Genomic DNA, 14,881 nt, shown 5'->3' with positions numbered 1-14,881 from the left:
AGAATGGAAAACAAAAATTATGAAGCATGAGGACATGCTCAAATATATAGCACATATGGAGTCTAAGGAGTGAAAAGAGATTGTTGAGCAAAAGCAATATTCAAAGAGATAATGGCTGAGAATTTTTGAAAACTAATGAAAGATACCAACCCACATATTCAAGAAGCTCAACTAACCCAAGGAAGATAGATACAAATAAAACCATGCCAAGGTATATCCTAACACTAATGAACATCAAAGACATTGCTGAACATCTTAAAATAGGTTAGAGGAAAAAAACCACATTACCTTCAAGGAAACAACAATAATACACATAGCTGACTTCTAACAAAAACGACAGAAGTCAGGTAACAATGAAATAACATCTTTAAAGTTCCAAAAGAAAATAACTGTTAATCTAGATTTGTATATGAAAGGAAAAAAAATGCCACCACAAAAAAGTTTCAAAAAGATACTTTTATCAAAACACTTAAAAAAGAATAAAGTTGGGGGTCTTATACTTCCTGATTTCAAATCTTGCTACAAACCTACAGTAAACAAAACAGGGTGGTACTGTGATAAAGACATACAGACTAAAGGGATACAACAGAGAACCCAGTAATAAACCCTCACACATACAATCAATGAATTCCATGAAGTACCAAGGCCATTCACTGTCAAAAAGACAGTCTTTCCAACAAATAATGTTGGGGAAACTGGATATCCACATGCAAAAGAATGAAGGTGGACCCTTACATTCTACCATACACAAAATTTAACTCAAAATGAATAGATCTATGGGGCGCCAGGCTGGCTCAGTTGGTTGAGCATGTGACTCTTAATCTTGAGCCCCACATTAGGTGTAGAGATTACTTAAAAATAAAATCTCAAAAAATTGGATAAGAAATCTAAATATAAGAGTTAAAACTAGGGGTACTTGGGTAGCTCAGTCAGTTAAGCATCCAACTCTTGATTTCAGCTCAGGTCACAATCTCAGGGTCTTGGGATGGAGCCCTGTGTCAGGCTCCACACAGTGGGGAGTTGGATTGAGATTCTCTCCCTTCCTCTCCCTCTGCCCCTTCCCCCAGCTCACTCTCTTTCTCAAATCAATCAATAAATCTTTTTTTAAAAAAGTTAAGGGGCGCCTGAGTGGCTCAGTCGTTGAGTGTCTGCCTTCAGCTCGGGTCATGATCCCAGGGTCCTGGGACCGAGCCCTGCATCGGGGTCCCTGCTCCACGGGAAGCCTGCTTCTCCCTCTCCCCCTGCTTGTGTTCCCTCTCTCGCTGTCTCTCTCTCTCTGTCAAATAAAAGAAATTAAAAAAAAAAATTTTTTTTTAAGTTAAAACTATAAAACTTAGAAGAAAACCAGGGGAAAGCTTCATGACATTGTATTTGGTAATAATTTCCTGGCTATGATGGCAAAAGTATGGACAAGAAAAGATGAAATTGATAAATAGGGCTAAATCAAAATTAAAAACTTCTGTGCATCAATGGACACTGTTGAAAGACAATTTCAATTACTGCCTTTGTGAGACTTTTAGTTTGGTGGAGGAGAGTCTTTGGACAAGTGTGACACATGCTGTAAGAGAGATACTATAGAAATGAATTATAGAAGATGAAAAATTGCAAAAATCCTCAGGGAAGACTCATAGAACAGTGCAGTCATGGACAAACTGGATGCGCTTTCTTTCTCATCTCTCTGTTATACCCCCTGGGGCCAGGCCCTGAACAGATCAGGAAATGATCCTTAACTCTTTTGAAGGTTCAAATTCCATTTCTCCTAAAAAATAGAGTAGTAAAAATGTTTCTGAGGTGGTTGTAATGATGTTTATTATTTTCCAATTTAGTCTAGTTTTATTTATTTTCTGAGACTTTCACAACATCCCCTATACCCAAGGATATCCTGACTGGTTTCAAAACCAGTCTGGGGATTGCTGACTTAAAAGCTTTAACTTTGGTGGGAGCTAAATGTTAATTAAACTCAAAGTAACAGCCAACCATAGAAAATTAGGCACACTTAAAAAAGATTTTCCAGAGGGGAACCTGGGTGTTTCAGTCACTTGAGCGTCTGACTCTTTTTTTTTTTTTTTTTTGAGAGAGAGAGAATGAGAGAGAGAGCACGAGAGGCGGGAGGGTCAGAGGGAGAAGCAGGCTCCCCCCCGGAGCAGGGAGCCCGATGTGGGACTCGATCCCAGGACTCCAGGATCATGACCCAAGCCAAAGGCAGTCGCTTAACCAACTGAGCCACCCAGGCGCCCGCTTGAACGTCTGACTCTTGATTTCGGCTTGAGTCATGACTTCAGTGTAGTGAGATCAAGTCCCATGTCTGGCTCCACGCTGGACATGGAACCTGCTTAAGATTCTCTCTCTCCCTCTCCCCCTCTTCCCTCTCTTAAAAAAATTTTTTTTCCCCCAGATTAATACCAGACTGCTTTAAAAAGAGAAGAAAGAAACTTCCTAATTTCCCTTGTTTTCAGTTTAATTTACGTCTTGTTTTCACCTCATAAGCAAAGACATGCTGGTCACCTTCTTTTGAATATTGCGTCATCAAATGTTGGTGGTTTGAGAGCCATTCTACTCTCAGGCTGGATGACTCCAGATCTTTTCACTTCTCTTCATTTAGACCTGTCTAATCTCTGGAACCGGTACTGGCCTTAGAAGAGCCTTATTCTGGGGACCTAAAAATGAGTGACACCAAAAACCAGCAACCCAGGAGGTCACTTCTAAACAGGGACATAGCCAGTTAATTGCTGATTGATTTAAAGTTCATATTATGAGGGCTCTGGCAGCTACAAATAACAAGGTATTCTTGTAGTTTTCGAGGAGTCCCAGTAAGCCATCATCCCACTAAGTGCCAGCTATTTGTCCAAGTAAAACTCTGAGTGGCCCAGGAGTCACCTGGAATGTAGGGTTTGGGGATGAGGTGGCTATTTTTAGAAAGGAAAGTAAATTTTTCAAGACCAAAAGGTGATACAAAGGGTGTCAGTCGGGTGCCTCTAACACAAGATCTTGACCCTTCCCTTTCCAGGGTTTCATGACCTAGTAAAATATTTTGTTACTTAATTAGGTTAAAATTTCACACACTGCTTTGGTTCAAATTGACTCAGGGAATTTTATTTTATTTTTAAGGATTTATTTATTTATTTGAGAGAGAGAGAGCGTGAGTGTGCATGAACAGGAGGAAGGGAAGAGAGAGGGAGAGAAGCCGACTCCCTGCTCAGTAGAGCACAAAGTCCAAGCGGGACTGGATCTCACCACCAGAGATCATGACCTAAGCCAAAATCAAGAGTCCCGGGCTCCACGGACTGAGCCACGCAGGCACTCCACTCAGGGAATTTTAAAAAATAAAACTGGGGGGCGCCTGGGTGGCTCAGTCATTAAGCGTCTGCCTTCTGCTCAGGTCATGATCCAGGGTCCTGGAATCGAGCCCCGAATTGGGCTCCCTGCTCCACGGGAAGCCTGCTTCTCCCTCTCCCACTCCCCCTGCTTGTGTTCCCTCTCTCGCTGTGTCTCTGTCAAATAAATAAATAAAAAATCTTTAAAAAAACAAAAAACAAAATTGATTTGGTTTCCCACTGTGTAAAAAATTCAAATTCAAGTTGTGTACAGAGTGATGAGGGAGCAGAAGGCTGGCTGAAGATAAAGCGTAAATTGACACCCTGCAACCTCCCCCCAGCCCCCACTCCTGGGTGGGACATGTAGGACATTCTTCCAGGAATCTCCTATCTTAATGTTAATGCCTTGCTAGAGGGGAAAAACCACCTTAACTTGACAATGGCAAGGCCTCCAGTATCTTGTAGGTCCTCCTTAGCATATGAATAAGTTCTCTCGAAACCTCCCTTTTTCCTTACCTCCCCTAACTTTATAGTATATAATCAGCCACCCCTCACAACCCGAGGGCAGCAGCTGTTTTTGCCCATGGGTCCTGTCCCTGTGCTTTAATAAAATCACCTTTTTGCACCAAAGACCTCTCAAGAATTCTTCCTTGGCCATCGGCTTCGAACCCTAGCGTCTTTCCCACATCAGGGAGGAGTGGCAAAGTAGTGGTTTTAGATTCATCAGTTTGATTCTAGACACTGCTTCCAGCTCCTGATACAGAACCACATCGGAACGGGAACTCCTGGAATTTAGTTTCACGCCCACAGTCAATGGAATTTTTCTGCTGCTCACGAGGAGGGCAAGAACATTGACAATAAGGGAACTTTCAGACATCTGTCCAGGGTCCCATAGAGTGTGATCCACCTGGGATACCATACACCCCAGGGCATGCACATCTGTATGATTAAAAGATTCTCCTATATTTATCAGAGAACAAGGACGGGGAGCGGCAGGCAGACAGAGAAGCAGGCTCCCTTTAATGGAGAACTTGATCCCAGGACCCTGGGATCATGACCTGAGCTGAAGGCAGACGCTTAACCCACTGAGCCACCCAGACGTCCGTATATGATTCCTTTTTAAATCTGGGCTTGAAGACTCAGATCTTTACTTGCTGTGTGGTCAGGTAAATAACCACGCCACAAGCCTTATTTATAAAATAGGTCGAATAATGCCTGCCATACAGGACTGCTTTGAGAAGTACAGACTTAAGAGATCCTGGTTCACTGTCAGTTTCACGTGGGGCTTTTTGATAAAGATCCAAAAAAGGACACGAGAATTTCTGCCTCCACAGTGTCTTGAAGTGGCTCCCCATACCCACCTCCCAATCAACCTCCCTTCCTTGAACTTGTGCGTCAGAACACTCTGATCTAGTCCAGCCTCTACTGCGATGCGGCCAAGCGCTGCGACGCCAGAAAATTCCAACTCTCTGGGTCTCTGCCACCAACCACGGGGATGCTTACGGTCGGCTGTGACCTCATCAACATGGCTGCTGGAAGCGGCTGGCAGGAAGAAGGTGTGGCCACCGAAGGGTCACTTCCGCTTCCGTTGGCGCATGCGTTATCATTTCTTCTGCCACCGTGACTAAGATGGAAGCGTTTTTGGAGTCGCGGTCCACACTTTGGGCCGGGGGTCCGGCTCCCGGGCAGTTTTACCACATCCCGCCTACTCCTGGTGCCTCCGTGGAGCCGGCGTCCGCGCCCTACGGGGGTCCGATTACGCACACGCAGTAAGTTCTCGGCGTCTTAGCCTGCGCAGGGGGCGGGACGGTGAGGCCTGGAAGGGCCGGTCGGTTCTGAGGAAACCGGGGAAGGCGAGGCGGGGACGGCGAGGTGGGGACCGCGGGGCCGAGAGTACCGAAGAGTGAAAGGAGACATGGAAAATCAGAAGCGGAACCCACTGCGTGGAAGAGAGCTCAGGCTCTTCTCCCGTGCCTCTTCCCTCGCCAGACCTCCCTCCCTCCCTCTGTCTAGGAACCCCATGGTGACCGGGACCTCGGTCCTGGGCGTTAAGTTTGAGGGTGGAGTGGTGATTGCGGCAGACATGCTGGGTTCCTACGGCTCCTTGGCTCGTTTCCGCAACATCTCTCGCATTATGCGAGTCAACGACAGCACCATGCTGGGTGCTTCCGGAGACTACGCAGATTTCCAGTATTTGAAGCAAGTTCTCGGCCAGATGGTGTAAGTTATCTGGAGAATAGGGGATAGATCCCAGGTGGGGAGAGGAAGTCACTGTTTTTGTTTTTAAATCCCCTTAGAAGTTCTAGAGTGGAGAACTTTGAGGCTGCAGCAGAGGACAGAAAAATGGTTGGGGGTGGAAGATGAGAGTGTTTGCAATACATAGTTTTCGGCGTTAGGGGGTGTAAAATGGGGAAGATTATGGTAACTTCTTTTGGGGGATGGGTGGAATTCCCGACTTCCATTCTTTCCTTTTTCTCATGACCAATTCCTTTTAAGGATTGATGAGGAGCTGTTGGGAGATGGACACAGCTATAGTCCTAGAGCTATTCATTCATGGCTGACCAGGGCCATGTACAGCCGCCGCTCCAAGATGAACCCCCTGTGGAACACCATGGTCATTGGAGGCTATGCTGATGGAGAGAGGTTGACTTGAAATAACTTAATTTCCCCGACTACCCAACCTCTGGTGTCTGTGTAGTGTTTTATCTCTTCCCTCTGAGTGAATGCCACTTCTCAGACCCCATGGCCCCATCTTTCAGCTAAGATACCTAAGAAAACCTAAGATGAAATGAATTCTTTGACCTGTTGTGTTGTCCTGTTAGCTTCCTTGGTTATGTGGACATGCTTGGTGTCGCTTATGAAGCCCCTTCGCTGGCCACTGGTTATGGTGCATACTTGGCTCAGGTACGTGCATGAGAGGGGAGGGAAGACAAGGCAGTGGGGGCTAGTTGTCATCTGCTTGTTCTTCCCTTGAAATTCCAACATGAGGACTAGGCTAGGATCCCTACTGCTGGGCAGATGGCTTTCTTTGTAGTCTGGAGGCTATACGTGTTGGCACTTATATTCCAATGACAAAGTGGTATGTCAGATTCAGTAGACATGTGCAAAGAGGGATGCCCTAGAATTTACCCTTCAAGTTGGTGTTAGCACAGGTAAGCAGAATTCAGTGTGGTGAGGCAGTAGGTGGATTGTCGTCTTTTTTTTTAAATCATTTATGCTGTGGATTTGGGACCAACAGGTATTCAGCCCCTGGTATCTCCCATGTTTTTCCCATTTCCCTAGCCTCTACTGCGAGAAGTTCTGGAGAAGCAGCCAGTCCTGAGCCAGACTGAGGCCCGAGAGCTAGTGGAACGCTGCATGCGAGTGCTGTATTATCGAGATGCCCGTTCTTATAACCGGGTGAGGAGGGATATGAATAATAAAGAAATGGGACTCTTAACTGGTGGGCTCTGGGTAGTTGTAATACCTGGGTCTTCGCTTTTGAAGAACAGATTACCAAATTTCCTATTTTCAGATTGGGGAAGATCCCTAACTTGACCTTTGAGCAGGTCTCAGGGACTTCATGGGGTGGGGGGGGGTAGAATTTTCATTGGGAACTCTTTCTTTCAGTTTCAAATCGCCACTGTCACTGAAAAAGGTGTTGAAATTGAGGGACCACTGTCTGCAGAGACTAACTGGGAGATTGCTCACATGATCAGGTGATTGAAATTAAAATTACAGAATTAAAAATAAGTGGTAGAACAGTTGGGAGGCCCGTTGGCTTGTACTAAGCTGGGTTTTTCTGGAGGTCTCAACCAAAAGAATTCTTTGGGTTGAGAGGGTTTTGGTTGGAGGATAGAGTTGCATTTAGGAATTAATTTCTCCCTCGATGGCGTCACAATTTTATTATGCTGTCTTCCTTTTTAGTGGCTTTGAATGAAATACAGATGCATTATCCAGAACTGCAGTTGTACCCTTCTTCTAACTTTGAACTTGGCTGGTTCAAAGGTATACTTTTCTATTGTAAAATAAATCAGTCCTTTGAAATGCTTGCTGAGTGGTTTTATTGTCTAAGTCACACCAGGAGTGAAGGTGTGAAGCACTGCCACATGCCATCTCCCTCCCGGCCCAGAGAACCTTCATCGCCCAGAGAACCCTTCATCGGCTCTTGATTCTTACAGCAAATACAGGATTTTCTGCATGACGGTACAGGAGATCCACCGTCATTTGGGCCTGTACTAGAGAACAGCTTCGTAGAGAGGCCAGGCTTAATCTTTGTGGGATAACAAAGTGCTTAACGTTTTTCTTCAACGTTTCCACCCATGTGCTAGATTCTTAAAGATTTTCTGGTTTAATGTTGGCTGCAAATGTGATTTTAGTTAAAACACCATTTCAAAGATGGAAATGTAGCATCTAATAAAGCTGCTCTGGGTAAGCTTCAGTCCCTCACCCATGCCACCTCCTCACCCTTAATAAATACTAAGTAACTTCAACATTTAACTTAAATGTTTATTGTCCATATCTAGTATCAGAAAACCTCTTAAAATTACTATGTGTTCATTTAAAAGTCCTAAGTTTAGCTGTGAGTCAAATCACTTGGGGCATTAGCCAAAATTCTCCCAAAATGGTGTTAAACCTGAACTTGAAAAATGAACACCCTAGGTGATTCAGATGCACATCCTCTCTAAACCGCTTTGAGAAACTAGTATAGGCAGCAAACTGAAAACTACTGCAGAAGTTTAGTGAGGTGAGAGAGCTGACGGGGAGATCAAAATATCCCTCCATTTTATCCATGTTACAACAAAACTAGTAAATGAAAAGTAAAAAGAAACCATGAGTTTTCTATTTCAGTCTTCCACATACTCAGTCTCAACACAGAAAGTAGTCAATAAATACTTGTTTATTGATTAAACTGAATTATAAAAAAAAACAAAACAAAAAAAACTTCCTTCTACTACTAAGCCATGCGGGTGGAATCCACAAAGATAACTTCCTGGCCAAACCCAGCTGATCCACTGTTGGTGTTATGGTCTTAAAAAAATTACCCATCAAGAAAGTCATATGCAGAGGCCAGGAACCCAGCTCTGCTGAGGCTGGGGCTGCTGTGGAGACTACCAAAGAGAAGGATTAGGTCATTGTAGATAGTTGACCATAGTTCTTGAACTTTCTCAAAGGCAAAGGGTTGACTTCAAAGTCCGTATTTGTCAAAATGGCATCAGGCAAAAAAGCTGGGGAAGAGAAGCCCAAGAGAAGATGGATCCTCAGTTCACTTTTCAGATGCCATGGGTTCATGAAGCTGGCCAAACTGTTTATGGGCGGGATCACTCCAGTTCACTATATTATAGTGTGCTGGGGGTTAAAAAACCAAAAAATGGAGGTGAGGAGAAACAGGGTAGTAACAAATGTCACACCCGTACCACCAGGCCCATCACATCTCGAGCATGTCCCAGTCTGTGAAAGCCTACTAAAATAGGGTTACCTAGAAAAAAAACCACATTGTTTATAAATCCATTTTCCCTCATTTTATTAAATGTTCCACTTATGTACATTTTAAAGATGAACCATTTACAAGCCTATGCAGGCTGCCTCCTTGGCTCCCAGGAGGGACATGTTGCTGAAAGCCTTGGGATGGACAGAAGGTTTAGCTGTGGGAAAGCTGGACTTGGGTTTTTGTTCCTTTTCTCTGTATGATACAGTACATTTCAGTTTATAACCATGAGTACATACAGTTAAAAAAAATCCCTCATGCAAATCGTAGAAAAATTCTTTCCTTGAAGCTGGCAGTGAAAAATAAAGATTCATGTCTTTTTCTTTGTGCACACCCCTGTGTGTTTCTTCTTCAGGTCACATTGTTCTCTAAGCATTAAGAGAAATAAGGAAAGCCACAGGGTAAGCAGGATTTCAACAAGTGGTCTGTCTTGTTTTTAAAGTTCAACACTTCTTGCACAATTAGCTCCTGGCTGTAGGACATGTGATCTCTTGAACAGGCATGCTGTCCACTTAACATGATGAAGACCCATACACTGGGAATGGCTTCCACCCTAACACTGTGATCACCTCAGTACCTCTTGCTTGCTAATGACACATGTATGATTCTTTGTCCAGAGTGATGGTGTGAGCATGGGAAAAGGGGTAAGGATCCCAAATGCAAAGAATATTGGTTTTGTCATGTTTTTGTTGGAGGGAGGGTGGTGAGGAAAAACAAATCTAATTCATCATTCTGGATGAGAGGATTTCATGCATTTTTAAAGCCACAATTTTATATCTCAGAGTTGCTGTAGAAATCAACATCTCTGGAGAGGGAAGGAAGGAAAGGAGAAGGAAGAGAGTTCAGTGGGGTTTTTTTTTCCATTTTCATTTTTATATAAAAGTGTTAAGACCACAATGAAAAAAGTTTTTTTTATCCATATATATAATAAACCAGAGTTTGTGAGCTACATATTTTTGTCTTTCCCATCTTCAGAAATGTTCTCACATTGACAATGGTTGGATAGCATCATGCCCAAAGACATTGCCACACAGTAAAACAAACAAAAAAAATCCAGATGTACTATGATACAATTGAGGTAAAAGGGGAAACAAAAAATTTAACATTCGCCCACGAAGAATTTTTTTTTTCTTTTTCTTGATTTTGTCAGAAAAATACCAAACACAGTGATTTAAATTTAAAAAAAAAAAAAAAAAGTCACGAAAACCTGTTTTTAGCAGAAGTGAACGACCGATGGGCCAGCTCTTGGCTCAGACGGGATCACTACTGGTATTCCTAATAATCCACAAATCCACAGGGAAACAGAAGTCACCATCGGGGGGAGTGGTGGCATAAAATTAAAAAATATAAACCAAATACCCGACCTGGCATATCCCCTTTCCCCGAAATCCCCCTACCCCCCCTTCACACTTTCCCACCCCCACTCCACACCCGCTCATGACCCCAACACTCAAATCTCCATCAGATCTAGGTCAGCTTCTTCAAAGCCATAAAAGGACTCGGTCTCGCTTTCACCCTCAAAGAGCTGGTGAAGGCTTTCAGGCTCAATTGTCTCTTCAGGAGATGACCTGGGTCGGGGAGTGGAAGCTGAGGGCTCCTCAGACTGTTCCCCACTCAGCTTCAGCTGCTCCTCTAGGGAGGCAATGAGCTCCTCCTGCATGTCAGCATTTCTTGTGGGTGAGTGAATGTTGCCATCAGGGCCAGGCAGAACACTAGCCACAAGGAAGGACCGCTGCACCAGCTCTGGACAGTCCCCAATGACGCCCAGCACCTCGGCCAGCCAGACCAGCACCAGTTGAAGCAGGACATCAGAGTCGCACGCGGTATCTGCCATTTCCCGAGCCTGCTCCTTCCACTTTTTGTGTAGGAAGTTCTTGACAGTTCGTTTGATGCATACATCTAACGGCTGGATTTTGGAGCTACAGCCTGCGGGGACCACCGCAGGCAAGGTGCTAGAGGCACTAAGCATAGCCAGCACCTCTTCGGACAAGTGAGTGCGATGACAGTCCATCACAAGCATGCCTTTGCTGCGCTGGCAAGCGGTGTGCTTCTGCCACACTCGGGCTGACCACAGCTCCATGATCTCGTCATCACTGTAGCCACTCTCCTTCGCCTCTAGCAATATAGAGTCTGGCACATTAGCAGGTTGATCCATTTGTCCTCGGTAGAAAACCAGGGTGGGGAGGACAGTGCCATCTGCCAGAATGGCCAGCACCACGTCACACCAAGGTTCCCCTGTGCCCACTGTCTGCAGGGCATTCTCCTTACGGTCATCACTGCTCAGCACCTCTGTATCCAGGAACAAGGAGATCTCATCAATAGCCACAATCATGGACAAGGGTAAGTCCTGGTTGTGAATCTGTCGTTGTACGAATTCAATGAAGAGTCCTGCATTCTCTGCCACATCCTTAGGTAGGGTGTGGGCCACAGCTCGTCGGGCATGGGGAGTCAGGTGGTGCCGGAGCATGAAACGCACAGCCCACTCATAAGAGATCTTAAACCCCCCCTCCAAAGAACGTCCTATTTTGGTGGCCTTCTGGAACAAGGTCTCCTCATTCACAGGTAGCTGTTGCTCTCGCTGGGTTAGGACCCACTCAGCCAGCTTCTCTTCTGCTTCTAAGCTCAGATATTTGCCCTCCAGATTCTCCCCCTGGGAGGCCTGGAAGCGCCGAAGCCAACGCCGGATCCGTCGTTGGGGATTTCGGAAGTGTTCGGCGGCCTGTTCTGTATTGCAGCACAGGGCAAACAGTACCACTCGAAGCTTCTTCACAGACAGCTGCTCCTTCTTGCCAACCCCACTGCCACTACCGCCCCCTGTTGCCTGCTCAGGCTCCTGGATGACTGGGCTCCCTTCATCCTGGTCATCAACATTCAGACATTCGGCTCCCTCTGCAGCCAAGGGTGGAAGGGCTGAAGGCTGGGGGTGGGTTGGGGTTGGTGGTGGGGTTGCGGTTGAGGCTGGTGACGGGAGTGCTTGGGCCATAGGAGTTGGAAGCTCTTCAGGCTCAGCTGGGGTGGCCCCCGCAGATTTCACAGTGGCAGTTTTATTAGAGGGGAAGGCAGGAGGCGGATATATATTCTTCAAGCCCCGGTCATGCACTCGGTCACGAGTGTGGCCATGTCTAAAGGGTTAGCAAAGAGAGGGAAAGAAAGCTCAGTTAAACCAGGAAAATGAAATACTAATAGTAGCAGCAATAATAATAAAAGATGAAAACACACTGAAAATAGAAATTAAACCATGAAGTGAGATTCCTGTTACCTTGAGTGAGACATCCAAGTGAGTCCTATAGGAAATGAGACAATAAAGAAATGTTAACTCAAAGAAACAAGCCCTCCAGTCTTATATAAATGTCAGGCTGGAATGCTTCCAATTTGGTGATGTCTATCTGAACAGTGGACGAGCTAGCCCAGGTAGAGAGGCTCCTGACTCATGGTAGGACTTATATCCTTATTTTCTTTTTTTGTTGTCCCACTAACTCCCATCTCTACTACTTACCCCGTGGCAGGATGCTGCTGGATCTGTGAGAGGGGTTGAATACCAAATGCTTGGCCATGGCATCTCCCACAGAGGTAACAAAGGTACATGAAGTGCAAGCTAGCTTGATTCCACTAAGAAAAAGAATCAAGAGTATATTAAACAAATGTATCAGTGACACTAGGGATAAAATCTGAGGTCTAATAAAGAGAGTATCCTTTCTCCTCTTTCTCAAATTAATTCACGTACCCCTCCCCAAGTTACTTAAAAGGATTTAATGTAAGAACGTGAAAAATTAAGAGGCCATCACTAAGTTTTCCCTTACCTCACAGAATTTTTAAACAAAGCCAAATACTTGGGGCTCTTGCGTGGAACATGATTGCTGAGAAAGACAAAGAAAAAACAGCATGAGTTAGGGGGTTCTGATCATTCACCAAGAGATCTTGGTCTCTGACAATGCCCCAACAAAAGAGATGCCACTTTAATCCATCCTCACCTCAACCCAAGCCAGTTTTCCTATCATATTAATATTCCCTATGAGTATGCATACGAATCACCAGGAGAGCTATTAAAACACACATTCTGATTGAGTAGCCTGGGGTTGGGGAGCGGAAGCTGAATTTCTAACAAGCTCCCATCTACTGCTGCTGGTCTTTGGGCCACACTCTGAGTAGCAAGGTCCTACAAAATTAGAGCACAGACCATCAAAGCCAAATGAACATGGGTTTGACTCTTACCCTGCTAGGAGAGATGGACAAACAGCTCTTAAGAGTTGAAGGAGGGAATGAAATGAGTTCTGGAGAATCTGAACTTCCAGATAAGATCACTGGTTTAACAGAGACTTACTTGATCATGTGGTTGGCATAGGCTCGAGAGCAGCAGGTGCTATAGCGACACAGAGAGCAGTGAACATAAGTAGGGAAATGATTAGGGAAATCCGGGATCTCAAAGCTGCACTCCAGGCACGTCTGCCGGCCCATGACACTCCTGTCAAGAAACAAAGAAATTTCTTGTTAACGCCCCAGGAGTCCTCAAACTGTGGGGGCTTCAGACAACAGATCCTGCTAAAAGGCTACTAGATTACACTGGCTATAGGAGTCGTCGTGCCCACCCGGCCCCCAGCCTCCAGAAGAAGGCACTGACATTTTCCTAACAGCTCTCTTCTGGATGTTGCGCCGGACAGGGGGATAAAGGAAGACGGGCAGAGGGTCCGTTGAGGAGGCCAGTGGTGCTGCCTCCTGCAAGGTGCTGGGAGGTGCATCATTGGAGGAAACAGGAACAGTTCGTGGCTGCCCTCGGGAAGCCCGGATTGTCACCTGTGAGCCAAGGGAAGGAACAATTAGACACTGTGCTAAACCTTGGAATACTGATAATCTCTATCCCCCCCGCCCCCTGGATCTATAGAAGAAATGGTGACAAGCCCTTTACCTTTGTGCCTGGTTTCAAACCTTCTAGCTGCTTGGGTTTACGGAAGGTTTTATGGTGCTGAAGCTTGTGTTCAATTTTGTCCTTGGCAAAGAGAAACTGCAGCCGGCATTTGTTGCAGTGATAAACATTCCTCTTCTGAAGGGGGGAAAAGAAAGAGAATCCCTTAAAGATTCCCAATAAATTTTCTTTCCTGATGAGAAGGTAGATTAATGCTAACAATCATCCTTTCCCCCTTTCTGTGGGTAACTGAAAGAGGAAGAAAGATACACAACACCAAAACCTACCATTGAGAATCATCACCTCCCATGGTCCCAAAGAAAGGGAGATTCACAGCCAGGATGACTAGGTCCTCCAACCATCTCTTCCTGACTTGGTTTAACAATGTGGATTAGTGGCTTAAGCTGTACTTGCCCCTACTCTGTCTTTACAATGCAGACAGTGCTACCTACTTCTGGACATTCTTCTTTTTTTTAAACACAGTAAAATGTACATGATGGAAAAAAAATCATTACTTTTTATTCCATATTCCTTCATGTTTTAAGTCTGCCTTCAATTCCAACCCTCCATCCCTTTGCACAGAAACAACTTGTTACCAGTTTCTTGGGTATTCTTTCATGGACAGTCTATGCACATAGCCACATAACACAAACACATCTCCAATCACAATCTCCCTCTTTGTCCTTTCTTTTTCTTTCTTAACATGAATGACAGTATTTTTCTCTACCTTTTCTATACCTTTCTATCCCTTGCTATTTTTCCTCTTAACACATCAATATATAGACATGCACTTGTCCCTGTGAGACAAGTTTGAGGATGCAGACTGCCTACTACTGAAGTCCTTCAGAAACAAGACCCAGGTCTATGGTTTCTTCCCAGGATAACAAGACTCCATTTACCTGAGTACAAAGGACAATTTCCATGCTGCTCTTTGGAAATACACATGTGGAGGATTACAGGCAGTCACACCTATGCATATGAGTATGTGAGCCCAAGAGGGAGCTCACATGTGACAGTGCAGGAACGTTGTGTGCAGACCCAGGAAAATGTTAAGCACAGGTGCACCCATCTGGTTCTCCATTTTGTGTCTTCTCTATGTACCTTCACTCTTCTCTAGTGGCTCCTTTCTTGCAGCATTTTAAAACAAGGCCCTATTTAATCCATCTTAAAATCAAAACACAAAAGCAAGAACAAATTCTC

The 14,881-nt window shown here is 44.9% G+C and overlaps 2 protein-coding genes across 8 annotated transcripts in view; one reads left to right on the top strand and one right to left on the bottom strand.

Moving 5' to 3' along the window:
- The first annotated feature begins 4,898 nt into the window (after nucleotides 1–4,898).
- On the top strand, nucleotides 4,899–7,345 carry PSMB4 (proteasome 20S subunit beta 4). 3 transcript variants are annotated; one of them, XM_036118738.2, is made up of 7 exons: nucleotides 4,904–5,083; nucleotides 5,304–5,534; nucleotides 5,811–5,957; nucleotides 6,137–6,218; nucleotides 6,597–6,713; nucleotides 6,924–7,012; nucleotides 7,221–7,345. In XM_036118738.2, the coding sequence occupies exons 1-7, from the start codon at nucleotides 4,944–4,946 to the stop codon at nucleotides 7,231–7,233; spliced, it is 819 nt and encodes a 272-aa protein (XP_035974631.1). In that variant the 5' UTR covers nucleotides 4,904–4,943; the 3' UTR covers nucleotides 7,234–7,345. The 3 variants fall into 3 exon arrangements, with proteins under 3 accessions (XP_035974633.1, XP_035974631.1, XP_035974632.1); XM_036118739.2 differs by having other exon boundaries at nucleotides 4,906–5,083; nucleotides 5,328–5,534; XM_036118740.2 differs by lacking the exon at nucleotides 5,811–5,957 and having other exon boundaries at nucleotides 4,899–5,083.
- An 830-nt stretch (nucleotides 7,346–8,175) lies between these two features.
- The window catches only part of POGZ (pogo transposable element derived with ZNF domain), a 51,807-nt gene continuing 45,101 nt past the window's right edge, over nucleotides 8,176–14,881 (bottom strand). For all 5 annotated transcript variants that reach the window (XM_036118737.2, XM_078072446.1, XM_036118733.2 and 2 more), the window contains 7 exons: nucleotides 13,685–13,819; nucleotides 13,400–13,572; nucleotides 13,103–13,243; nucleotides 12,582–12,638; nucleotides 12,278–12,390; nucleotides 12,041–12,065; nucleotides 8,176–11,903 (listed from right to left, as the gene is read on the bottom strand). In XM_036118737.2, the coding sequence (XP_035974630.1) occupies nucleotides 10,232–11,903; nucleotides 12,041–12,065; nucleotides 12,278–12,390; nucleotides 12,582–12,638; nucleotides 13,103–13,243; nucleotides 13,400–13,572; nucleotides 13,685–13,819 (2,316 nt within the window). In that variant the 3' untranslated portion in view covers nucleotides 8,176–10,231. The remainder of the gene's footprint in view (nucleotides 11,904–12,040; nucleotides 12,066–12,277; nucleotides 12,391–12,581; nucleotides 12,639–13,102; nucleotides 13,244–13,399; nucleotides 13,573–13,684; nucleotides 13,820–14,881) is intronic.

The sequence above is a fragment of the Halichoerus grypus genome, chromosome 5 (assembly GCF_964656455.1).
Source record: "Halichoerus grypus chromosome 5, mHalGry1.hap1.1, whole genome shotgun sequence".
In the NCBI taxonomy this organism is placed as follows: Eukaryota; Metazoa; Chordata; class Mammalia; order Carnivora; family Phocidae; genus Halichoerus; species Halichoerus grypus.
Note: the sequence above shows the minus strand (reverse complement) of the source record. Positions and strands in the feature narration are given on the sequence as shown.

Excerpts from the sequence above, each read along its gene's own strand:
- PSMB4 (XM_036118738.2), top strand. The coding sequence starts at position 4,944 with ATGGAAGCGTTTTTGGAGTCGCGGTCCACACTTTGGGCCGGGGGTCCG. Across the intron at positions 5,084-5,303 it reads GGTCCGATTACGCACACGCA|ACCTCCCTCCCTCCCTCTGT; the intron begins GTAAGTTCTCGG and ends TTCCCTCGCCAG. Across the intron at positions 5,958-6,136 it reads GGCTATGCTGATGGAGAGAG|CTTCCTTGGTTATGTGGACA; the intron begins GTTGACTTGAAA and ends TTGTCCTGTTAG.